Below are 23,478 nucleotides of genomic sequence, written 5' to 3'. Positions count from 1 at the left end.
CTGGTCGTCACCGACCCAACTACTAATCCGGCGGTATCTGGTTTATCGATGGGAGAGCGGACGGGATCCCGAGTTTTCCAAATCCTATGGTCGTATGTGAAGGTTTACGTGCTGAATACAGTTTATATACCAATAAGCTAAGGTCATAGAATTAATATAACCGGGCCTTGACTTTCTTTGTAGCCCAAGAATCTAATAACTACCTAAGGTTAGGTTAGACTACCTAGTTTAAGTCTTTAAAGTCTTATTATTATTCGATGCCCCTTCCAACCCCCTTTCCCGCCATCGTAGCTATCCTTCTTTGTGGGCATGCTTGACTCAGACCCCTTTATGTATGGCCACATGGTTGGTCGCGTTATGATTGGTGACTTCACCACTTCGTCACCGTCATCTGCCAATGAGATTATGCTTTTTTGTCACGGTACCGAGTACGTCAACCCTCGTCATTCATTGAGGCTTATCCAATAGCATTATACCATTTTCTAAGGTTGAGAGATCCGCTTCTTTCTCTAGGATCCTATATAATCGTTCTCTCAAGTGCTTGAGCTGGCTTAAATTTTAGCATGACTATTAATAAATCTTCTCACATTTGATCATATTGAGATAATTTACTAGCCACCAATATCTACAGATTACCTATATATTCGATTAACATGAGCAACTCGGGTAACGCACGGTCCGAAGGCGGAAAGGCTAGTCACCAAGGTGGTAGAAACACCAATTCTGGCTCTGTAAGTTGACACCCTTAGTCTCTAGATTCTTACTTGATGATTTCTAGCTAACAACAACTATCCAGTTTTCCGGCCCCGATTTCAATAACCTCTACGATCAAAAGAGACCCGCCGATAAAGAGGCCATCAAAAGACGCGAGAGCATATCAGATCAGTATAACACCGGGTTTGTAGGCAAGATGTGGAAACGGTAAGTTAGCCTTAGCTAGGTAACTTCTTGGCTATGCTATATATTTGCCCAGAACTCGTATTCTAATTAGTTTCCGTGTAGTTGGGTTTCTGGTACTGTTGGTGAAACAAAAACTTGAACGACGCTTCTTCCGGTCGATATGCAGTAGCCACGGAGCTTTGATTGTGTATACGATAGATGGTGTATCATTATTGGTTAGCTAGTTGTTTGGCCGATCGGACATTGGAGTTGGACAGAGTTATTTGTATATATACTACACAGCGTTGATGATTTATTGGCATTATTGGTGAAGCATCTATTATACGTATGCGTCAAGGTGGTGATAAGTAGTGTTAGGTTGGCATTACAAATTATAACTACCCTTGCTATAACTGTCTTAAAGCGTCTTCTCTAACTTGCAAGTCTTTAACCCGAACTATTCTCAAAGACATCACAGCAACGGATTAATTCATCGTATGTTTTCCATCTCCTAATGGTAATGTGAACGGCCACAGAACGGTCCCGGTGGATCGCAACGCGCAATGTCGAATGAGCAACTGACAGCATGTTATATCATTCATTACCTTATACAAGATAAAAGCCCGGGCCTATATATAAATCGAGAGATTGGAGATTTCAGGGGTCATGGCTCACGCCCACCGGGCTCAACCTCGGTATGCACTTCATCTGCTTCTATCCGCCCATTTTCAAGCACGATGAACTCATACCGTTTCTTTTGGCTTGTGATCACCTCCTTTTAACTGCTCCTTTTACCTATTATTCGAAGCAGTAGTGTCTGCCAAGACCAGACAAGCTTTTTAGTAGACGGGAACCACGCCCCTTCAATATTGTATTTTCTTCAACCTTTCCTGATGCATCTTCTGTCCGAATCCACTTCTCTGACAACAGCCATGTCCACAGCATGCAGGACTCATATGATGATGGTGTCCTATACTGGAATATCCCGTCCTGCGGGGAATGTTTATGGCGAAATAGCTCTTATATAATGACTACTGCGAAGTCTTTTTTCCAGGTATTACAAGACATAATATAAGGGGTGTGATCGACTCACCTCATTCCCTCATTTGCACCTCACACTCGGCTCTCCGTCACTGTCTTTACCATTTGAATATATTAAGAGAGCCGTAACATTCGTTCATTACACTACAAAATGAAGTTCTCGGCTATTGCGCTATTTGCGGCTTTCGCTATAGCCTCTCCTCTTAACAATGCCGTTGCACGCAATAGTATTGCTCGAAGACAGGCCGCTGAGGCATGCACCATCGGCTACTGCACCCAGAACGGCGGAACGACAGGTGGCGCCGCGGGTAAGACCGTGACCGTGACCGATGTCGATAGCCTCACCAAAGCAGCTAAGCAAGAAGGCCCTCTTACTATCATCGTCTCTGGCGCCATCTCCGGCTCTGCCAAAGTACGCGTCTCCGCCGACAAGACCATCTACGGAGAGAAGGGTAGTTCTCTCACCGGTGTCGGTCTATACATCCGCAGAGTTAATAATGTTATTGTCCGTAACATGAAGATCTCCAAGGTCCTAGCTAAGAACGGCGACGCCATCGGTATCGATGCATCATCAAACGTCTGGGTCGACCATTGCGACCTGTCCGGTGACCTAAACCTCGGCAAGGACGATCTTGACGGACTCCTCGATATCTCGCACGGATCTGAGTGGGTTACCGTGTCCAACACATACTTGCATGACCACTGGAAGGCGTCGTTGATCGGGCACTCGGACAGCAACGCCAAGGAGGATCAAGGCGCCCTTCACGTCACTTACGCCGGCAACCACTTCTTCAATACGTACAGTCGGGCACCGCTCATCCGCTTCGCAACCGTGCACATCGTCAACACATTCTGGGACTCATTGATCGGAAGCGGTGTCAATACCCGGATGGGCGCTCAAGTTCTGATTCAAAGCTCTGCCTTCAAGAATAGCGCCAAGAATGCCGTCTTCTTCGCCGATTCTAAGGAAACCGGCTTTGCCGTCCTCGACGATGTCAATCTCGGAGGCTCGGAGAACTCGGCACCAGCCGGCACGCTGAAGGCTAGTTCGCTGCCGTACCCCCCTATCAAGGTGCTGGGTTCCGCTGCCGTTGCCAGTGCCGTGCCCCGTACTGCCGGACAGAAATTGTAATGGATTTATATATTTATTAATTATAGTAAATATACTTATTAATTATAGTAAATATACTTACTAGTTATAGTAAATCAAATACCATTTTTATATACGCTCCCGACTTGGGTTAAGCGCTGAGAACTAGAGTTTGCTTTAACTATTAACTAGGAGTTGTCTCCATTCTAACAGTGACACCGATAGCAAACAAAAGGGGTATAACGTGATCCAATAATAACAGTAGAATCAAGCCTAGCGCGGCCTCGTCTTATACATAGCTACTATGTAAGTCCGCTCGGTAACTATTTGTCGTGGCCTCTATAGGACTGTAGGACAGAAATGCCGAAAGTCACCGTACGACAACGTCCAACTTCCCGTCTCGCTAGGATCAATGGAGGAATAACGATGCTGGTGCCGGGTTTATGGGTTTATGGGTTTATGAGCTGCATGTCATTCCCCGCATCCATATGCAAATAATCCACCGAATGCTACGGTAAAGATCGATATTATCCATTCGATCTGAACTGGGGCCGTCGTCTTAAACCTCTCCACCAACCATCTTTCTAATCTGTTGGACCCTGAAAACCCTGAAAAACCACCACACTTCGCAGTAGTTTAGGTAGTTAGTTCAGATATACTACCTCGTACGCGTAGCACACACAATGGACAAGCTGCGACCTCTCGGGCGCGGAATCGATGATCTGCTGCTACCTACTTTTGCGGCTTACGCACCGCTCGTCCTCGCGAAGGAGACCGAGATCAAGTCTACGCGACGCGAGACGCATAAGTACGGGAGCACTCCACGACAGCAGCTAGACGTCTACTACCCTGACCAGGGTAAAGCGGCCCCGCAGTTCCGCGCGAAGCCCGTGTTCATCTTTCTATACGGAGGCGGGTTCGTAGGCGGCAGTAAGATAAACGAAGAGTATGCCCACGGCCTGGTGTTTAAGAATGTTGGCCACTTCTTCGCTTCCCGCTATGGTTTTACTGTTATCGTCCCGGACTACCGCCTCATTTCTCACGGCGCCAAGTATCCCTCCGGCGGCGAGGATGTTAAGCTTGTCGTCGATTGGATCGCGAAGGAGTTGACGAAGCAGGAGGGGTATGAGTCTATTGACTTGTTCCTACTGGGTAATTCTGCTGGAGGTATCCACGTTACGACGTACCTCCTAGACCCTGAGTTCAAAGAGTCTAGGGAGGCAGTTGTATCCGAGGAGCGGAAGGGCCCGGGCGTGCTACTCAGGGGTGTGATACTGCTCGGCGTACCGTTCCATTGGGGCGGTGACGACAACGCGATCCTACGAGCATACTTAGGGGAGGGCAAAATCTGGGAGAACTCGTCCCTCGGCATTCTGGAGAAGGAGAAAAAGAAGGACGCAGAGCCGGTTCTACCAGGTGTCAAGATCAGCATCCTCGTCAGCGAACTAGACCCCGAGCTTATGTATGAGTCGGCGCAGCAGTTTAAAAAGGAGTGGACGAAAGCTGATATCATCTACGATATCCTGGACGGGCACAATCATATCAGCCCTCAGTTAGGCCTGAGTACGGGCATTGAGAAGGAGGAGGCTTGGGGCGTACAGGTCGCCGAGTTCTGTCAATCACGCGCTACTAAATAAGGTATTTGACGATGTGGCATCGGTGGTCTAATAGAATATAATATAAGACGTCATCTAGCCATGTTACGGTTCGTATGGGATGTTGATAGCCGTTAATACATAGCCTGTAACCGAGTAAACTGAGGCCTCACTAAATACTGGTAGACTCGCTATAGTATACTCGTGATACTATATTACTATCACTCGATGATAGTATCGTATGATATAAGTGCTGTATAGGACTGCATCCGACTTTGCATTATCATACCGTCTATTTCCGCATAAAGGATTCAAGTAACAGAAGCTGGTATATTATCAAAGCACAACCGAAACTCCACAATTATGAATTCACAGACTAGCACTATCGCCTCTTGAACTTCTGGACTTGCCTTGGCTGGCTGCCATATGCCCTCCTTCCTTGCACCTTCTTATCCCTGCTCATGCTCGCGCCTAACGTGAGGTCGATTCGCGGAGGCGTAGAGAAGCCGAAACTTCTGGCGACCTTTGTCAAGTCTAACTTGTTTATATCAAAAACAGAACGCAAGCTATGGCTTGCGTAAGCGTGCAGATATGACCGGTAACCATCCTTAGCGCTCTGGTTGAGATAGTAGTTCTGCGAGATGAGTTTTTCGAGTTGCGAAGAGACGTTCAGAATCTTCTTCGCAGGGAATTCGTACTCGAGCACAGGCACGCGAGCCTCTTTCAAGTGAGATAAGAAGCCAAGCTCGTGGGGTTGCAAGAAGAGGAGACTGCGGCCTTTGGAGTTTGCGCCACGTGCGGTCCGACCAACCCGATGGATGTAGTCGCGGGGATCATCGGGAGGATCAAATTGAACTATATAGTCAACTGCTGGGATCTATTCTCTAGTTAGTGACATGTTGCTGCGAGATTCACTTCGACTACTTACATCTAGACCACGAGCGGCAACGTCCGTACATAGAAGGATACCCGTCTTGGCGTTGCAGAACTCAAAGAACGTGTTTGTCCGCTTTTGTTGCTTCTGCTTGCCATGGAGAGATAGACAGGGCCTGCCGAATATTGTTAGTAATCTATGAACGGATCGAGGCGCGGCATTAGGAACAGAGGACTTACAGATCAATATAATTTAAAAGCTCGGCATAGTAGTTGACACTCGCACAGCTGGAGAAAAACACGATAACCTTCTTCTTTAGGTTCCGCTTCAGAAACGAGAAAAGAAGAAGGAATCGCTTATCAGCTTCACAGGTAACGTATCCTTGCTCAAGCCCCGCAACGGTAGAGTTGGTACTCTCTTCATCGACGTTAATGTAGAGAGGACCCGGTCGGAGAGAAATCCTGGCGAGATCTTCAACCTTGGTCGTCTGCGTCGCGGAGAAGAGCATGGTCTGCCTGCCTTCGCTGGGTAGGATCTTGATGATTTGACGCATTTCATCTTCGAACCCTATTTCTAATATACGATCGGCCTCGTCTATAATCAGAGACTTTAGATTCTTGAAGACAAAAGGGGTATTTTGTAGATGATCTAGGAGTCGCCCGGGGGTCGCAATTATGAGATTCACTCCCTTGGATAGCTTTTCGGCCTCTGCCCTGCGGTTTGCGCCTCCAATAACTATGCCATATGTCTGGGAGTGATGCGCCATCAATTCGCGGGCAACGCCGAAAATTTGCAGGGCTAACTCTCTTGTAGGAGAGACGACTATAACACCGGTTCCGTTTCGCGGCTTGAATCGCAGTGCGCTCAGCATTTCCACCGCTGGGATTAAGAATGCCAAAGTCTTTCCGCTACCCGTCTTTGCAGCACCGAGCACATCACGGCCAGCTAGTAAAGGTGGAATTGCTTTCCGCTGAATCGTTGTCATCTTTTCAAAGCCCATATCTTCCTTGATAGCCTTGGTGGTCTTTTCTGACAAGTTTAAGTCGGCGAAGTTTTGCGCATCGGAACCGATCGCAGTCTGGAGGGCGGCGATGGCGCTATCGACAGGCAAATCTGTGTTTTGGGGATTTTGACCATCGTCCTCGTCCTCAGCATTCGCCGCTTCCACTCTCTTATTCAATTCGGAGGTTTCTTTCGCATCCTCTTCTTCTATTTCTTCCTCGCCCTGGCTATCCTCTTTCTCACTGTCATCCGAATCCTGTTCTTGGACGTCATCTTCGGCTTCAGAGTCGTCGTTTGAGGATTCAGCAGCAATCTCGGGTGCAGCTCGCTTTAGCTTCTTGGATTTGGGTGCCTTGACGGGAAGCGCCTTTGACTTTGACTCGGCGCTTTTGGCGCCATTGGCATCCTTGAACTTTCTCTTTTTGGCATACTTTGTCGACTCCATAGTTCCTGAGAAAATGTTGCGACGAATTAGTTGTATTAGTTGTATTGTTGTATTGATTGTTGGTTATATAAATGTTGCTTGAGAAGTCGAACTTGAGAAGTGGGCTGTCTACTTTTACCCGTTGTTCCACTTGCTCAGGGAATTTTTTTGCTTATCGATTGAAAAAGATTCTGATAAGCAGAAGTGGGTCTTTTAGTCCGAATAACATGGCCCGTGCACAAACTCTGTTCTACATATTGGGACATGGGCCAGAATCTGATCTCGACTACTTCAACAACTTCATATTAGGTCTTTCCATTCATTTTATTATTAACAATGTACACTCGTAATAAATTGTCCATGAAATACTAATATATCAAGAGATGGATATATATTCTCATTTCATTTATATTTTCTATTTTACCGTAGACTTATATTATGTATAACTAGTTAGATCAATCTAAGTTGGCTCACGATAGCCTCGATAACCGTTATTCAAAAGTTTTACTCGGCCTCCCTTCTACTTTGATTTTCTAACACCTCAGTTTATTATAAATAAAAGTCAATACTACAGTCTACCATCACACCCCGTATATCTCGTACCCCCTAGGCCGCGTCTTCCGTCCTTGGCCTTGGATTCCTCTCTACCAATGCTGATGCGGCAGCTGATATTACAAACGTGTTATAAATGAAAAGCACTACCGGTCCTCGCTCTCGATATTATTACCTACTAAATCCTTCCAGGCTGCCGGGTACTTGTTCCCACTCCGTCGCTTATTACCTCGACGCCCTTTCTCGAACGCGAGGGTTGCGGGTTGAGGTGCATTACAGCTTGCATACCGTTGCACTGGATAAATTCGCGGATAAAGTCGACGTAGTTCTTCCTCGTTCTGGCTCGCGACTCAACCCCCATACCACCCGCTCACGCGCCTTTCCTATCGATTCTCAGACCTGCCTTCCCCCGGCGTCCTGGCCGCGGCATCGTCGGTTTATTTAAAATTAGATTCTCGGCACCAGTTCAGCTTACAATACTATATCTCATGACCCGCGTGAGATAGATTGAGGGTTCGGTACCCCAGGTGCTTGGTCATCTCTTCCAGATAGATTAGTAGATATTATATTAACTATGGGGAAGCATATCCGCTATCCAGGTTGCTTGGGAGGCGGAGGGTCCCAGGAACGGACTATTCTGTAGGTATTATATGCATTCGTACTGCCGGGAAACGTTGTCCTCGTAGATTCCATTTCTGCAGGTATGATAGACCGTCCCCTCAGTAACATCTTTCACTTACCCCTATTCACTACCCTTCTCCGCCTCAACATTACTCTCGTACTCGTGGCGCGCTAGGCTCATCATCATCTCCCGTGTCCTAGTCTTATTGGACTTGGGCGTGGGTACCACGTTGCAATGTGATGTGACACCGTTGTGAGGAGGCATCTCAATATGGTAGCTGTGAGGTGATTGTAAGCTCAAGATATTACTTGGATCATGTCGTATCACGCGTCCGAGACTCGGACTCGTCCGGCCTTTTGGCGTATTCTCTGGTAGAGCTCCGCAAAGGTGTGCCATGGGGATGTGATGGCCACGGCTGAGGTGGAGCTCGGCGCCTTACAAGCTGCTGAGAAAGTTGGAAATCATTGGACGATGCTGGGGGGTTGCGAGGCTTAGGTCATGACAGGATTTGGACTGGTAGGGCCGGCACATCTATCGCCTAGGGAAAACCGAGCAGAAGCATGGTCATGGACATTATGGCCAGTTTCCAGATCGACCACGAGCTGAGCTGCGATCAGGTCGAGACCGCGAGCTATCATCTGCCCACCGAGGCGAGAACGTCCAATGCCTCATCCGGCAGGTCCTAGGGCTCAAGGTTACCGTATGTCGGAGTGTAGTCCTATCTGTTTGCCGTCTTCCTGCAAGCCAAGAGTATGATATGTGCGTGGGGGAAGCAGTATAAAAAGTGTGCGTATAGTCTTCTGGTTGGGAAAGATGTTGCACCATTCCCGGAGAATATCAGCCTCTGTCGATCACTCCTCATTACGCAATTCAAACAAACTTCTGCCACCATGAAGTCAACCTTCTTCCTCACTCTGGTTGCTGGCTTCGCCTCTTCTGCAGTAGATGGGTTTAACCATGTCCAAAAGGAAGCCCGCCGGCCACAGCCCGTGTATGAAATTGAGACTGTCCAGCCGTCGCTACACCTCGATAAGGTGAACTTGAAGCAAGTTCCTGCCAGCTCGGTTCTATCATCGCGCCAATCCACCGCTGGTGACTTCTATGAATGCAGGAACTCGGTACGTCCCTCGCCTCTTGTCCCCCTTTTCCTCACAATTAGATGCCATCTTCAAAAGACCACGTCGAAGCTCAAGTCTTCCATCCACCCGTCTCGTCTTACTTACGCCCATTCCTTTACTAATATTTCGTCCCTTGTTCATAGAACCCCCCACCTGGTGACAGCGACTGCAACAACGTAATCGATGAGGTGTTTACACTAGACCAACCCCTCATAGTGGCACCCAACGCGTGCCTATTGTTCCAATACGGAACGTGTTGGGGCTCCTTTTGTGCCTTATGTCAACAACTGTCGACCGACACCAACTTCGTCGGCAGCCAGCTCGCCTCAGCTGAAGCCCTATGCGTATCCGGCGGCCAGGCTGGCACCCTCATCAGCTCGGACGAGCCACAGTGGGAGGCCGGCTTTATTTACCAGGGCGGCAGTTTACCCACCTACAACGTATGTTAGTTATTAGGAAGTAATTGGTGCTTGATTAATCAAGTGAAATAATGTTGGCGAGTGTTGATGGGGGCTCTCGCGTGGAGATGTATATTTCTTGTATCTCTCACATCTGATGGCGTTGGAGGCATAGGTGTGTCTAAAGAGCAATGAAGTAATTTAAGGTAGAAAAGGGGTTGACGTGGTATCCAACATACTCACGTCCAGCCTCTCAAGCAATCGGAACTTACTTCAACTCGAACATTTTAGCTCTCATTGCGCGATACAGATACTGTAACAGTGAAATAGAGTACGTGTGATTTTAATGTAGAAGTATTCCCCTTAGGATATAGCATTATGTACACCTGTAAGGAATGAAGAAGTAGAGTCATTATTAACCCATTTTTTGACCGTTACCAATAATCTAGTGCCCATGGGATATACAAAAAGGTCTGTAAATATATTTACAACATCGGACACGTATTTCATGCAAGCAGCCCACCCCACTCTATGTATATTAATATGCGGCGGTTCCTTTTTATCCACAAAGCCGGTTGCCAAAACAAGAACCGTAACAATGTATTCATCCGTTAATGCGCCCCTCTGAACCAATCCGCCAGATCATCTAGTAGTAGTAGTTGTCCTGCTCTACCCTACCTATCTTATTTTCGTCAGTCATAATACCGAAAGTCATCCAGGCGAATTCTTAGTGGACTGCCGCCGTCGGAGTGTAACCCAGATTCGACTCCGGGACGGGGTCTTCGTGCTTGGCGGTGCTCCCCTTACCTCGCCACGTGCTAACAGCAGGGATATCGGCATGATATCTTTCCTCGTCAGTGCCATAGGCACGTGGGGTGAGCTTGATGAGGCAGTGGAGTGGGACGTTCATCCAGGGACTGTGAGACTGGTCCTTCTTCATGAAGTATGCATATATACAGCGCAATATGGCTTGGTGGGTAACAATTAGGATATCCTCGGATCGTTCAAGCTCCATTATAATAGGTTCAAGACGGATAACAACGTCGCGGTAAGACTCACCACCGCGGTAGCGGTAATTATATTTGTCTTCGTCGCGCGCCACGAAATCCTCCGGGTAAACGTCCTTGATCTCCTGATATGTCATGCCGTCACAGACACCCGCATCGAGCTCGTCCAATGCTTTCCACTGCAATTGGTTGTAATTCTCGGGTAGAAAACGAGCCGTTTCTATAGTGCGCTTCAGGGTCGAGGTCCATACCGTGAGGGGGCGGTCACCCTATCAAACCATGTAAGACTTGCTATCCAACAAAAGCTTTTGGGTTAGATATAAACTTACACCGACAGACTGACGAACGAGTTCAGGCAGCTTCTTAGCATATTGATGTCCTCGCGGAGACAGATCCGCATCACCACCGATTCGCCCATAGAGGTTGTACAGTGATTCTCCATGCCTCGAGAGCCACACCGACCTCGGCCGGATGTGCAAGTTCATTAGGTAGTAGACTACCCGACTCTGTAGGTAATCTTGTATACGGTTGATAATAACCTGAGACCCAACATTCATAATCTTGAGGTAGGTATATTCATTCTCGTCACCGTCGGCATCAATGCTCTTATATACCTTCTCGTAGTTCTTTATGCGATTGCGGAAATCTAAAGCGGCTTTCTCGGGGTCCTGGCCCTTGTAGTCAGGACTGGTGGTTTTAACGTCTCGAATGTTGGCCATGATGAGCTCCTCGTTATCACACTTTGATTCAACGAACAAGACTTCGATACCCTCCTTAGTACATAAGTCGTAGACCCATCTCCTGCGTTCCTTGGTAGAATTGGTAGCATCGAGGATACCGATCACACCGCCTTGGCGAAACCAGCTTAGCATGTCGGTTATAGCGGCCTCGGCGGCAGCGCGGCGTCTGCGTTCTCCATCGAGATTGCTAGTATCGAAGAAATCGGCTGACGGTTGAGGAGCGTCATGACGTCGGTAGTTACCAACGTTGAATGTCTTGGCATCGATGGAGAGCCATTGGAGGTAACGCTGGGCTTCAGAACGAGTAAGACAGGGTCAGCCCTCTAAACTTTTACAATAGCTGGTTCGAAGAGGAAGAGGGAGGGGAGGGGTTGGATTGGGGTGTGGCTAAGATGATGTAGTACCTTTCTGTGCTATGTAACTCTTCCCTCGTGCAGGCAAGCCAACCATGACAACGCAGATCTTGGTGTCCTCGACCTGGACGACGCGGCCGTTAGTGCCTGGTGCCATGTTTTCCAACTTTCCGATGTAGCGAGGTTGTAATTGTAGGCGTAAGCAAAGGGAGCATGTGAGGCAATAGGTAAGATAGGTAGTAGCGAGTACAGAGAGTACAGAGAGTACGACAAGGTGGACGAGAAAGGCGAATTTGAAAATCGGAGAAAAGGAATTGGATGAGATGAGATGAGATGAGATGAGATTATGGATTCTGATCAGGTGTTAAAAAAGACAACCAGTAAAGAAGAAGAGACTATATCTCATTGGTTTTCTTCTTCTAATATTTTTTTGGTAATCGTGTAGTAAAAAAGCTATGCGTGGTGGTGTAGTGTTGCATCCAGAAGAAAGAAGACGATGGGCTGGATTTCATGAATGGGAAGGAAAGTTGCGGTGATGCAGGAGATTCCGTCACTACTAGGACGTGATTGGGTGCAGCACCGGGATTCTCAGGAACCAGCTACAGGGTCTATGTACAACAGACAGACAGCTACAGCGCAACACAAGGCAGCTGGGGTAGCTCAAGAAAAATATAAAAGGTCGGCAATAGGGCCCCGCATTCTAGTAATTGAGAACCCGCTTTGTATCGAGATGCGGGGCAAAAGGACCAATGGAGAAAGCCGAGAGAACCAATCAGAAATTAATATGAGCCGAGCTGGACCCTGTTCTTTTAGAGTTTTAGATAGCCTTTCAGCTACGGATTACAGCCTGCACTTGCCTGGCCATAAACTTGCTTAGCCATCATCAACCAAACTATTAAACCAATTTTGGTATTAAATTTCCACATCTCTTTTCGTTCCCATCCGGGACACACAAGAAGGGCCATGAACTATCAGGGGTCCCCGTCTTACTTCAACATCGGAATCAAATACATAAAACTAAATGAAAGGTCCTCGGCAACTTGCCGGAATCCCAATTGCCTATTCCTTAACCTAATAATATAAGAATCCGTCCACCCGCAACCGACTACTCCCGAAAAACATTCTCTTCTTCATTTCCCGCTTGGGAAGATTACCGACAACTCCTGCATCCAGCAGAAAGAATTACTGCCGGTGTAAATCACCCATCATGTGGTTGGTGCCACGATACACCAATTCCTTTTAACCCTAGCAGCAGCCACCGAGGTCTTCCACGTCAGGAAATAATAGTCTATAAGTCAACTTTGACTAAATCGGCCATACTTCCGCTCTTCACACAGACCATAGGACCATACCAAGTAACAAACCCGCAATCGCGATTGGATCCCGCTCCGCATTGTCACGGGGGTTGATTATCCGCTACATTATAAATCCCAGGCGGCTGTAGTAGAAAGAAGCGAACAGGTTCGTGTCAGGAAGTAAAACACATCGTCTCACCTTGGAAAAACTCCACGCGTGACCTCTTCGGCCCCCTGCAACGACGCCCCTCATCGTGGCAATTTTGTACAGTTCGGGTTCCCTCCGTGAGATCCGGCCTATGATAAAGAGGTCCTTCCTGCCCTGGTAGTCCTTGGGATCCTGCGCTTGAGGCCTCCTTGGTATTTATCTTGACCGCTAATACCAATGCTGTTTGGCCGTTGCGGCGTCTATTCGCTATGCGGGATTTACGTAAATTATTCCGGAGAACCATGTAGTGCTTAGAGCAACCAGAAAGAAGGATTGGGTTGGCTTGAAATCTTGATCCGTCTAATGAAATTTACTAGATCTGCTAGATTACTTTCACCGTCTGAAACTGACGAGAGAAGATGAAGACGCTATTTCGAGATAACGAGGACAGTCCCTATCGGTGAGGATAGCGCGCAGAATTCACGACACCACGTGCAATGCCTGAACGGAGATTCCCAGCCAAGCAGATCTAGAGGAGCCGACAGGGATGCCGGGAGATCATGTGCCGACCTTATGGGACCCCTATTTCGGTTATAACAAGCCCCTCTCAAGTAATTATACCTCGAATTACACTTATTCGAAGAACGTACATAGCGTCTCAGAATATTATCACAGCTTTTTAACTAACTAGCTCTTGCATGAGGTTTCTTTCTATTTTATTGACGAAGCGGATTTGTTAGATGGCGGACGAGCCTGATTTATGATTAACAATCTGGAATCTGGCCAACATGTCCGCCTTATACTTATTAGTATTATATTTCACAAACATATAGGAGTTGTCTCCTTTCAATCTTAGTAGAACTGGTGACTCCAGAACTCGATGTTGCCAGATCCGATATTCATCATTGCAACAACGTTGGTCAAAAATGTAATTCCCAAGATGTAAGGTCCAGTACCTCCATTGCCGATTCCAGTTTGGCATAGGTTAGTTAGAGGGTCCCTCTCCTCCTTGTTTAGTAGATCCTTAGGATTAACCCAGAAGGTAGTCCCTCCAATCTGGACCCCAAAACTCGGGGGAATAGCATCGCAGCTTGTAAAGTATGCACCGTAATTCCAGAGATATGATGCAGGCGGGTCGAACTTCCCATTCACTATTTCAGCTAGGTCTTAACCGCAAGATTAGCTACACCTTTGACTATTTGAATATAATGTATTCACCTGGTGGGAGGTAGATTAGCGATGTAGCAGTGTCTAAGATGAACGGATAATGCCCGCTCGTCGTGATTCCCCCGAATCGAAAGGCTGTCGGTACGATGGTATAGAAAGATGGCTTCCAAGACGTACTGTCTCGGTCGATCATATCCGCCTAATTGGTTAATGTGCATGCTAACCCATGGAAGACTTTGGTAGAGAATAAGTTTACTTACAATGATAATAGGGGTCTGGTCATGATCGCTCTTACTAATATCCACTGGTGGCATTCCGCCGATGCTCACGGAACCAAGGGAAGAGTTTCTAGCAACTACTATTATATTAACATATTTCTAGGAAACAGAAAATAGGAACTGGCATACTAGCAATGGTCCAATATGGCGCTGCCAACCCACTGGTAACCATCGATGTAAAAAGGGGCGAATATGGGACCGAGAGAAACTGGCTATTGTCGTAAATGTCATCTCCCCAGTAGGCGTTAGTGAGGGACGGGTAGGCGAGCCCAAGGATGCCAGAAGTGACATTATTGCCTAGAAGCCCAAATTAGAATACTGACAGAAAAATATGTTATCGAGAAATGAGGTATATACTGACCGTGCCATGTGCCTTGACTAGCAATTGCAATTTCCTGGTCGAAAACCGTTACTCCTGCGAATTCGACGTCCTAAATGAGAGATTAGTTAGATAATGGCTACTCCCGTGGATAACACGGGGTACCCGTTCATATGTGTATTTGCGTAGCCTGGATCTGCATAGGACATCCTCCGCTAGTACTTTTACAATATGTAGGTATTATAGGCTACTCACCATTTTCCCCAATACTATCTTAAAGAGTCAGCATTATCTTCTTTCGATGGCACTTCCCCGTTGTAATTCCTTATAGAGTTCTACTTACGGCCCTGCACGCTTTCGCCGTCCCCGTACTTAATAGCAAAGTGCATATTAGGTAGAGGCCCCCCAGTGAAGTTGCCTGCGAATGCAGGACCGAGAGCACATAGATCATCTGATACGGTCTCATTCAGACTCCCTTTGCAGCTGAAGTTGGATCCTATGACCCCTTTTTAAATATGAGCTATGGCCAAAAGCCTAACACGTGAATGAGGGTTCTTGATGTTGACTTACAGGTATCTGCAGACCCTGAATCTATAACAACGTCCATTTGCCGCCCGTTGAATGTAGCTTGTACCGCATACTCGGCGGCGTAGTGATTAATAGCTGTGACGTTTTCATACCCTTTTCCGCCGCTACTGCGCTGGACTTGACCAAACAAGGTCGCCGCGGATCGACGTGGTTTGCGCACGTCGTGGGGAACGCGTCTCAAGTCTGCGTAGTTTTGGACCCTTCTATCAATAGGGATTGAAGTAAGTGGTTTGGCACGACGGAACCGGAAACCGGGAAGAGATAGTGAGTGGATAAAATCTCCAGGCGTAGGGCTTTGAGTATAATTGAGCGAAGGCAGCTGGGCAAGAGTAGGGGCAGCTAGAGATGGGACCAGGAGCCCGAGCAGGGCGAGTGGCTTCAGAGTCATCATATTGAATATCACTTGTAGGGTCGTGCTAGGAGTGTAAGTGGGGAATGGCTTTAATGGAAGAGGTTAAAGTTGTGGTTGGGACTGTCATCTAAGAGTGAGTTCGTCTTAGACTTATAGAAATCCGAGGGCTTCAGAGTTGACCCTGCATGCATGTATTTAGACTAGGCACATGTACACACTACACATAGTCGTTCGTAGAAGTAACCTACGTAGGAAGCCGTAATGAAATCAGGGGCGATCTGGACGCGGGTCACTGCAGACGTATAAGGTCATACATTACATAGATAATGAGGTAAGTGATGATGTAGGTACGCTATAGTTATTTCAACTCGTTTGCATTAGTTATAGCTCTTTATTCTAAGCTATCCGCATATGGACCCGTATAGATGTGACTTATAGAAACACCAAGTACCAAGTCGTAGCCAGGTAGTTGGAAGTTTGCTTGACCGAGTTACACACATCGACTAAATTTAGAGGACCGATATGTAAGAACCCATATGTAAGTAGCACAGATACAAGGCACTCGCTTATCTGTCTCTATGTAGTATCTTGCAGTATGCTTTAGGATACATGTAACCGTCGTTCTTCAAGATTCTGTCGCTCTTGTGTTATGTTTGGCATTACCACTCGTAAGTTGATACTCTCTTTCAATGTTGAAGATATACGGGGGATATATCTACATGAGAGTGGTAAAACGCGAGTCGGCCACTTGAACTGCCGTTATGACCGATTAATAGTGACCAAACGGAGCAAGGGTTACGCCGAAATTACCCAGATCTACAGGTATCTTGGCACCGCGGAGGCATCAAACGTTCCTTTAACCTCTGATATAAATACCAAATTAAGGCCGTAATTATAACTTGTATAACATGAGGAATTAAGAATCAACAGGAAAATATCTAATAGCTTAACAACTTAACTACGAGATGGCATCAAACCAACCGGCCACGGCCATGGTCAGACCACTATCGATGATGGAGGAACTGACTCCCTTCGTATACATCTATGAACCCGAGCCCATCGTTACGCGACAAACTACCCGATTGCGAGTCCCGAAGCTCATCTTCGTTGCATCGTGGATGGACGCACAAGACTTGCACATTGTCAAGTATATCACGCGTTACCAGGCCATTTATCCTACCTCCAAGATCATACTAGCCAAGTTTGTCTTCAAGGAATCCATGTCTCGATCCCTTGCACAGAAAACTGTTGGGCCTGCTTTCACATACCTTCGGTCCCAGCTCGATTCGGGCTTTCTGTCGGCATCCCCAACTGAGCCTGAGATCCTAACGGTATGTATGAAAACTCTGGCGCATTAAAACAAAATGCCTCTTTTTTTTCTTTTTTTTTTCTTCCCACACTTTCAAAGGACGTGCCTATACAAGATGGGAAGTTATACTTGGGACCTCGCAAAGACACTAACACCTGTCTAGCACGTATTTTCGAATGGTGGCTCAACTACTATACGAACGTTATATGAACTATTCCAATCTCACACAGGGCGCCCCTTTCCGCTTCATGCCGCAGTGTACGATTCGTGTCCCGGGCTATTTGCCTTTTCTCCTACTTATAATGTAATTATAATCAACTTTCCAAAGGGTCTCCTCCGGTTGATCGCGATTCCATTCGTCGTTGCATTTGTTACCTGCCTCTGGATCTTGCACGCTCTAAAATTCATAACTGGCGAGAATTTCCTTTCGGTAAATTGGAGGGTTTTCAACGACTTAGGCTTGGTCAAGCAGACGAATCGTTCGTATATATATGGCAAGGCTGATGTCATGGTCGACTGGAGGCATGTCGAAATGCATGCGAAGCAAGCTGCAGCGAAGGGACTAGAGGTACGAACAGAAGCGTTCGAACGTAGTCCACACGTATCGCATATGAGATCAGATGGCGAACGGTACTGGAGGATTGTCACGGAAACATGGGAAAGGGCTATAACAGGGCAATAGCTGACAAGTCTGGGAGAACTAGAACAGTAAGATATATACCCCCTATTTGTACTATACTACTACTGGTTATATAACACAATAGTATACAACTTGAAAGGAGACCCAATTTAGCCAACTTTATCTACGACTTTATCTACGAGATGCCTTGGTACATGAACATAACATGTACGTGCAAGTGTCTTCCATCATCCCTGCAGGGCCAACAGCAGCTATTCAATCTTGCACGTGCCATTCTGAGGCGGAGGATTAGAATGAGACAACTTCAATCAGAATTAGGAGAGAAAAGCGTAATAATTGACGGGATCCTGCTTCTGGATGAGGTCAGTTCGAATGTAAACCGGGACACGGACAGGGCAGTGCAGAACATCATAAGGGAAGAGTTCGAAGGGTATACAGTCATCATGGTCAGCCACCGGTTAGATATGGTGCTTAGGTAGACTTGACACAGTTGTAGTAATGGATAAGGGAAGCATAGTTGAGAGAGGCCGCCCGGGGGTATTAGTTGAAACCCATGGGTCCAAGTTCAGGGAACTATGGACGCTTGCTCATAGCGGGCATAGCGGGCATAGCGTAGGGAATGTCTAAGACACGGCCGTGCATGCGGATTCGACGATAGACCGACAGCTTGCTGAACTACCCTTTTCTGCTCAAAGAGAAAAAAAGAAAAAAAGAAAAAAAGAAAAAAAAGAGGAAAAAGGAGAAATAACTGTTCAAAGTATTTCAAAATAAAAACATTCACATATGTCTAGCCTCAACGTATTAACCAAGAAAATCAATTAAACTATACGATGCAATCTCGTCCGCTTCTCGTGGGCGTAATTGGGGGTATCTATGGGGGACTATTCCAACTCTCCCGAACCTAGCCAGAATGAAACTCCCCAACTCCCCTCTTAACCCAACCTGTAGGTATAATATAAAATGTATGCACAACAGGAAACTCCTGGGACCCCCTAGGTTATCTTCAGTGGAATCATCGCCTTTGGGCAGCCTACCGAATGCATCACGGAAGTCCCTAAACAAGAATTCCCAACGCCTACACCCAAAATCGAGATTAAATAGAAAATAATCTAACAGAAGCCAGTCATGACTGCCACTCTCGCTGATGCACTCGTCGTATCGTCTGGGTAGCAGCGCTAGTAGGTCGCGTAGCATTCCCCTTGGGTGAACATTTGATCTCCTTGGAGATGGCATCTAGGAAGCTAGGGTTGGCCCAGACCTGAGACATGTCCCAGATCATGACCCCGCCAAAGCTCGAGAACTGCTTGCTGTAGGCGATGATGGGGCCCAGGGAATTCGGCGCCTTGTACGACGCCTTCTCGGACGGGGACACGGCCGTGGGGCCACCTGGGATGCCGAGGAATACCTTGGCGTTGGGGTTCTTGCTTGTGCGCGCCCACTCGTCCCACTGAGCCATGTTGAAACCTGTCTTCATGGGGTCGTTTGTATCCCGTGTTGAGACGGAACCGGAACCGGAACCGAGGCCGTTGAAGACTCGGATATCGCATTTGGGGTTGTTATAGAACTGCACCATGACGAAGTCGAAGGCTACGGCCCCGTCGCCCTGTAGCATGGCCTGGTTGTTAAGGTCTGGGAACGGGCACTGAGGCGCCGCGGAGAGGTAGAACTTTCGGTTGCCGCCGGCGTTGGCCTTGTCGATGTTCTCGCGTAATCGCGCAGCGAAGGGTGCCATGTTTGGGAGCGGGGCTTCGATGTCGAGATCGAAGCCATCGACAACTGCGTTACCGAAAGGACGGTTACCGCCGTCGCCATTGCCAGGAGGACCAAACATCGCCCAAATTTTATCGGCCAGAGATTGAGCATCTTGCGGGCTCGAAGGCCCCGAAGTAAACATAGCTCCTCCGATGGATAGTAATATAGTCTTGCCGGCGTTCTGGCACGTGGTGATCTCCTCAGCCATGTTCTTATCATCGGCCATATTTGTCAAGTCCACCTGTATGGGGTTGAAGCTAGACACGAAGGCCACGGGAATGATGTCAACATCAGCCCTGGTGCAGTATTCGGAGAGTGACTTCTGGGATTTGCCAGCGTCGGTGGCACCAGCCGAGTTCTGTCCCCAGTAGATAGCGATATTGTCTGATGTACCAGCTTGGTAGCTAGCGAGGGCCTTGGATGCCCATAGGAGGGAGGTAGCTAGGACTGAACGTGAAAGCATTTCGGTCGTTATAAAAATCAAATAGGGTGATAAAAATTATAGTATTGGTCTTTGAAAGACAGCCAACCACTATAATATTTTATAGATGAGAGACAGCGAAGCGGAATAGATATGCTTCTTTAGAAGAGAACGAGTGATGGGGGAGCAAGAAAGCTCTGTTATGAATGCTGGGGATGAGAGAGAGGATTAAGTCCAACCGCTGGGAAAAGTCTAAGCACTTATATACATGTTTAAGGAGGGGCCAAGGTCAGACGAGAACAGAAGTATAAAACCGCTATGGTAAAGTATGCACTCCATGATGACATTAGAGGTTGGGATCCCGTCAAGGGTGCGGGAAGCATTCCAGACGGCGGAAGATTGTTTCCTGCTTGGCAAGTCGTCGGCATAGCCGTTCCTCTTGCAAATACCTACTCAAGTGCCCCTTCGTGAAATGAATCAGGTCTCATCTTGTTGAGGGGACACGTGGTACATCGAAACAGTTTCCATCAAGATTATGGGGTTAACATTAGTCGTATGCACTTATGCTTGAACTCGTAGAACATCATCTTAGCGCGACCCGGCGTCAGGTACGAGAATGCTGCGTTCGACTGACCGGATAGTCAAAATACATACCTTGCCCTACAATCTGCAGGTGGGTGTAAGTAACCCTCCCTCTGAATATCGAATACACTACTAGTCCTGTGGCGTAGACTTACTTTAGAGATTATCGAAGCTACTAGGTTAGGTTAGGTCCAAAGTAATTGCGTTATGAAACTCTGTACGGATAATATTTCGAGAATGCTAGAGCGTCCAAACCCGTGTGGCTTGAAGATAAGTCAAGATTTGGTTACGATTCAGTCGCACGTGGCAACTAAAACAACTAAGACAACTAGGCTACCATAGCGTAGGTACGATGGTAAGGACGTTGGGGATGCTACTATCTACCGGACTCTACCGGACTCTACCGGACTTGACCGGCGTCATATCTGTCACTTAGGATGATAGAGAGTAATTAGCGTGTAGCGATACCTAGTTCCTAAATTAGTTCAGGGCACGGCGCCGAAAAAGCACTTAGAGTTAACGGGCCGTGTTAACAGACTCGAACTCTATGTGACAACTCGGGATTCATGACAGAATTAACTATAACACTAGACCCGAGTCCCTCTGGAGTGTAATTGGCCCATACGTTCCAAGGTTGTCTGTAGCCCCTTTTAGACCCCTTTTTAGACCCCTTTTTAGACCCCTTTTTGGATTTAGAGTGAGTAGAACAGGAGACTCTAGTATGGAGGCCGATAATCCGAAGAGTAAAGTAGGGATAGACATGACTCGCTTTTATAAAGGGACCTTGTAGCCGGACAAACATGTCCGTACGTACGCCTTAGTTCCCATAGGATGGCTTATTAGTAACATCATCAGTTTTTACAAGTCATGCTTCCTGTTTCGACTCGCCTCGTTCGACCATGAGGCTGGATAGATATTAACTAGAGGCAAGTTCCAGGACCCTCATCGACGCTCTTGACATACGAAGAGTTGTCGCGCTTCAAAATATTTGTTAAAGCCACGCGTCCAACTCCACTATTATATTAACACGTATAAAATATCTACATAGTATGAAAATGCGAAGGAGATACCTTCACACCACGACTCAACCCACGACTCAGCGATTTGGACTCGAAACGCGCGAGTCGTCCCTTTCACCCACCACGTCGCAGAAAGGCCAGCTAGTCAATACGCTCCCTTTCTTCCAACTGCTCTAATACCTCATCAACTTCTATTACGGAAACCCCTTGAAAATTTTCCACGAGATGACCATGCCAATTTTTCACGCCACTATTCAGACACAATTCCGTCCGGCATTACTTACTCAAAGATCAGAAATAATCGACATATACTACCCAGTCAACTCAATATTCTAGAATACACCATCCAGCGCTCCCATTCTGCTAGTCATGAAAATCATTGGATCGACGTTGGCTTAATTAGTGTCGGTTGACAGGGTATAGGGTATTGCTGTACAGCGAAGGTGACGATGATTCTTGTTGTTGTTTTGTGCTTGGACCAATCCACGTGACAACACGTGACAACACGTGATTATCTTGCGTAATTACATCCCAACAATTAGTATCTGGCCATTATGTTCTTACTATAAAAATAAAAATAAAAATAAAAATAAAAATAAAAATAGAAGAGACAAAATCTATGACAACATCACTATCCGGTGTCTCCTAGGTTGGTGACCTTCATCCCTTTACTGCGGTTGCTACTTTTCACATATTATTTAACTTTTGATGCTCAAATTAATTCTACCTACCCGGGTGGGGGGGGTCCTAGGACAGTATGACTCTAGAATGTTGAAATGTACTATAATGTCAATTCGGGGAAAGCCTGTTAACAGAGCTGTACTATAATTATATGAAAAAATGCTAACGTTGCTTCCGATCCTTTCCGTGAGAATACACACACGCACTGACCATACATTCCAGCACGGGCCCCCCTTACAAGAATAATATTACCATCAAAATAGCCTCAATATCGTCGACTTTATACTGTTCTAGTAGGTGCTACTGTGGCCTTGAAATTAAAATAGGAAAGAGACTCTTGTGAGGAGACAATGCTTGCAGAGATAAGATACTGTTATCCTCGATAGCAGGCGCACTTGCCAGTATAATAGGGCTTGTCAGTACGGCTATTACACCTACCTCGTTACGTTGATTTTAATTGAATATAGTCAGTATAATAAGGCTTGTCAGTACGGCTATTACACCTGCCTTACCACGTTGATTTTAATTCAATATAGTCATTATAATAGCCCCTGAAAGCCTGAAGCACCTTGGCTGACCTGGAAGGAGTAGGTGCCCTAGTATACCTTATATAAGGTAATAGGTCACCTTCCCACACGCGTACGTAATGTAATGTAATGTAATGTAATGTAATGCCTCGTAGCCTAATTGAATAGCCCGTAGACTTGTATGACTTGTATGACTTGTAACTTGTAATCATTCGAATCCCATCGTGACTTAGTAAAAAAAACAATCTCAAAGACCTTGAAATAAAAGGTGTTTGAGATGGCCGCTTTTTAATTTTTAATATATATATATCCCTTGGTGCATTAGACCTATTAGATGAATATACTAGTGGTGTCACTATTATTATAACAGGGTATTAGTGATATATCAAGACACTAGTAACGTTAGTGTCTTTATTATAAGCATAACATAATTATATACCATATACACTCTGTTCGTGTAACCCCAGAATTATGCAGCCAAAACACTGTTGGAGACACAATACTGGTGGGGGGATAATACTGACCTAGCCTTACCAGACTATTATTTTTATTATTATATTTAAATTAAATCCAGGACCTTGGGGATATCCTTATTAAAATAATCAGAATCTCCAGGTCGAATAGTGTCCGATACAAAACGTGTGAGTCTCTATTGTTTAAATAAATTATTTTAACCCTTTTTCATGATGTTGACAGACTGGTATC

The 23,478-nt window shown here is 46.5% G+C and overlaps 10 protein-coding genes across 10 annotated transcripts; 6 read left to right on the top strand and 4 right to left on the bottom strand.

Annotated features, from left to right (window-relative positions):
• Window positions 1-524: 524 nt before the first annotated feature.
• On the top strand, window positions 525-1,078 carry F4817DRAFT_21696 (uncharacterized protein). Its single transcript, XM_049298770.1, has 3 exons — window positions 525-731; window positions 797-921; window positions 1,003-1,078. Exons 1-3 carry the CDS (start codon window positions 654-656, stop codon window positions 1,037-1,039), a joined length of 240 nt encoding a protein of 79 aa, XP_049153703.1. The 5' UTR covers window positions 525-653; the 3' UTR covers window positions 1,040-1,078.
• Window positions 1,079-1,436: 358 nt separating this feature from the next.
• F4817DRAFT_354349 (polysaccharide lyase family 1 protein) lies at window positions 1,437-3,127 on the top strand. The gene has a single exon (XM_049305503.1). The coding sequence runs from the start codon at window positions 2,072-2,074 to the stop codon at window positions 3,050-3,052; it is 981 nt and encodes a 326-aa protein (XP_049153702.1). The 5' UTR covers window positions 1,437-2,071; the 3' UTR covers window positions 3,053-3,127.
• A 23-nt stretch (window positions 3,128-3,150) lies between these two features.
• Window positions 3,151-4,817, top strand: F4817DRAFT_21690 (alpha/beta-hydrolase). The gene has a single exon (XM_049298767.1). It carries the CDS (start codon window positions 3,694-3,696, stop codon window positions 4,645-4,647), a length of 954 nt encoding a protein of 317 aa, XP_049153701.1. The 5' UTR covers window positions 3,151-3,693; the 3' UTR covers window positions 4,648-4,817.
• Window positions 4,818-7,050, bottom strand: F4817DRAFT_21689 (ATP-dependent RNA helicase HAS1). The gene is made up of 3 exons (XM_049298766.1): window positions 5,719-7,050; window positions 5,534-5,654; window positions 4,818-5,482 (listed from the first exon to the last, which is right to left on the bottom strand). The coding sequence occupies exons 1-3, from the start codon at window positions 6,924-6,926 to the stop codon at window positions 4,988-4,990; spliced, it is 1,824 nt and encodes a 607-aa protein (XP_049153700.1). The 5' UTR covers window positions 6,927-7,050; the 3' UTR covers window positions 4,818-4,987.
• Window positions 7,051-7,452: 402 nt separating this feature from the next.
• On the top strand, window positions 7,453-8,051 carry F4817DRAFT_21572 (uncharacterized protein). Its single transcript, XM_049298749.1, has one exon. The coding sequence runs from the start codon at window positions 7,594-7,596 to the stop codon at window positions 7,900-7,902; it is 309 nt and encodes a 102-aa protein (XP_049153699.1). The 5' UTR covers window positions 7,453-7,593; the 3' UTR covers window positions 7,903-8,051.
• A 918-nt stretch (window positions 8,052-8,969) lies between these two features.
• On the top strand, window positions 8,970-9,646 carry F4817DRAFT_362648 (uncharacterized protein; the record flags this gene model as incomplete). The annotated part of the gene is made up of 2 exons (XM_049306549.1): window positions 8,970-9,197; window positions 9,341-9,646. The coding sequence occupies 2 exons, from the start codon at window positions 8,970-8,972 to the stop codon at window positions 9,644-9,646; spliced, it is 534 nt and encodes a 177-aa protein (XP_049153698.1).
• A 483-nt stretch (window positions 9,647-10,129) lies between these two features.
• F4817DRAFT_21598 (bifunctional 6-phosphofructo-2-kinase/fructose-2,6-bisphosphate 2-phosphatase) lies at window positions 10,130-12,030 on the bottom strand. The gene is made up of 3 exons (XM_049298751.1): window positions 11,747-12,030; window positions 10,932-11,635; window positions 10,130-10,871 (listed from the first exon to the last, which is right to left on the bottom strand). The coding sequence occupies exons 1-3, from the start codon at window positions 11,850-11,852 to the stop codon at window positions 10,323-10,325; spliced, it is 1,359 nt and encodes a 452-aa protein (XP_049153697.1). The 5' UTR covers window positions 11,853-12,030; the 3' UTR covers window positions 10,130-10,322.
• Window positions 12,031-13,417: 1,387 nt separating this feature from the next.
• On the bottom strand, window positions 13,418-15,881 carry F4817DRAFT_363379 (acid protease; the record flags this gene model as incomplete). Its single annotated transcript, XM_049306638.1, has 8 exons — window positions 13,418-14,304; window positions 14,357-14,504; window positions 14,566-14,660; window positions 14,713-14,880; window positions 14,945-15,014; window positions 15,158-15,171; window positions 15,246-15,407; window positions 15,473-15,881. The coding sequence occupies 8 exons, from the start codon at window positions 15,879-15,881 to the stop codon at window positions 13,991-13,993; spliced, it is 1,380 nt and encodes a 459-aa protein (XP_049153696.1). The 3' UTR covers window positions 13,418-13,990.
• A 590-nt stretch (window positions 15,882-16,471) lies between these two features.
• Window positions 16,472-18,509, top strand: F4817DRAFT_354337 (uncharacterized protein). Its single transcript, XM_049305502.1, has 3 exons — window positions 16,472-17,173; window positions 17,315-17,859; window positions 17,916-18,509. The coding sequence occupies exons 1-2, from the start codon at window positions 16,808-16,810 to the stop codon at window positions 17,831-17,833; spliced, it is 885 nt and encodes a 294-aa protein (XP_049153695.1). The 5' UTR covers window positions 16,472-16,807; the 3' UTR covers window positions 17,834-17,859; window positions 17,916-18,509.
• A 160-nt stretch (window positions 18,510-18,669) lies between these two features.
• F4817DRAFT_354336 (glycoside hydrolase family 18 protein) lies at window positions 18,670-20,130 on the bottom strand. The gene has a single exon (XM_049305501.1). The coding sequence runs from the start codon at window positions 20,004-20,006 to the stop codon at window positions 18,915-18,917; it is 1,092 nt and encodes a 363-aa protein (XP_049153694.1). The 5' UTR covers window positions 20,007-20,130; the 3' UTR covers window positions 18,670-18,914.
• Between the last annotated feature and the right edge of the window lie 3,348 nt (window positions 20,131-23,478).

Source organism: Daldinia loculata (genome assembly GCF_022478755.1).
Source record: "Daldinia loculata strain CBS 113971 unplaced genomic scaffold F4817scaffold_107, whole genome shotgun sequence".
Taxonomy (NCBI): domain Eukaryota; kingdom Fungi; phylum Ascomycota; class Sordariomycetes; order Xylariales; family Hypoxylaceae; genus Daldinia; species Daldinia loculata.
Note: the sequence above shows the minus strand (reverse complement) of the source record. Positions and strands in the feature narration are given on the sequence as shown.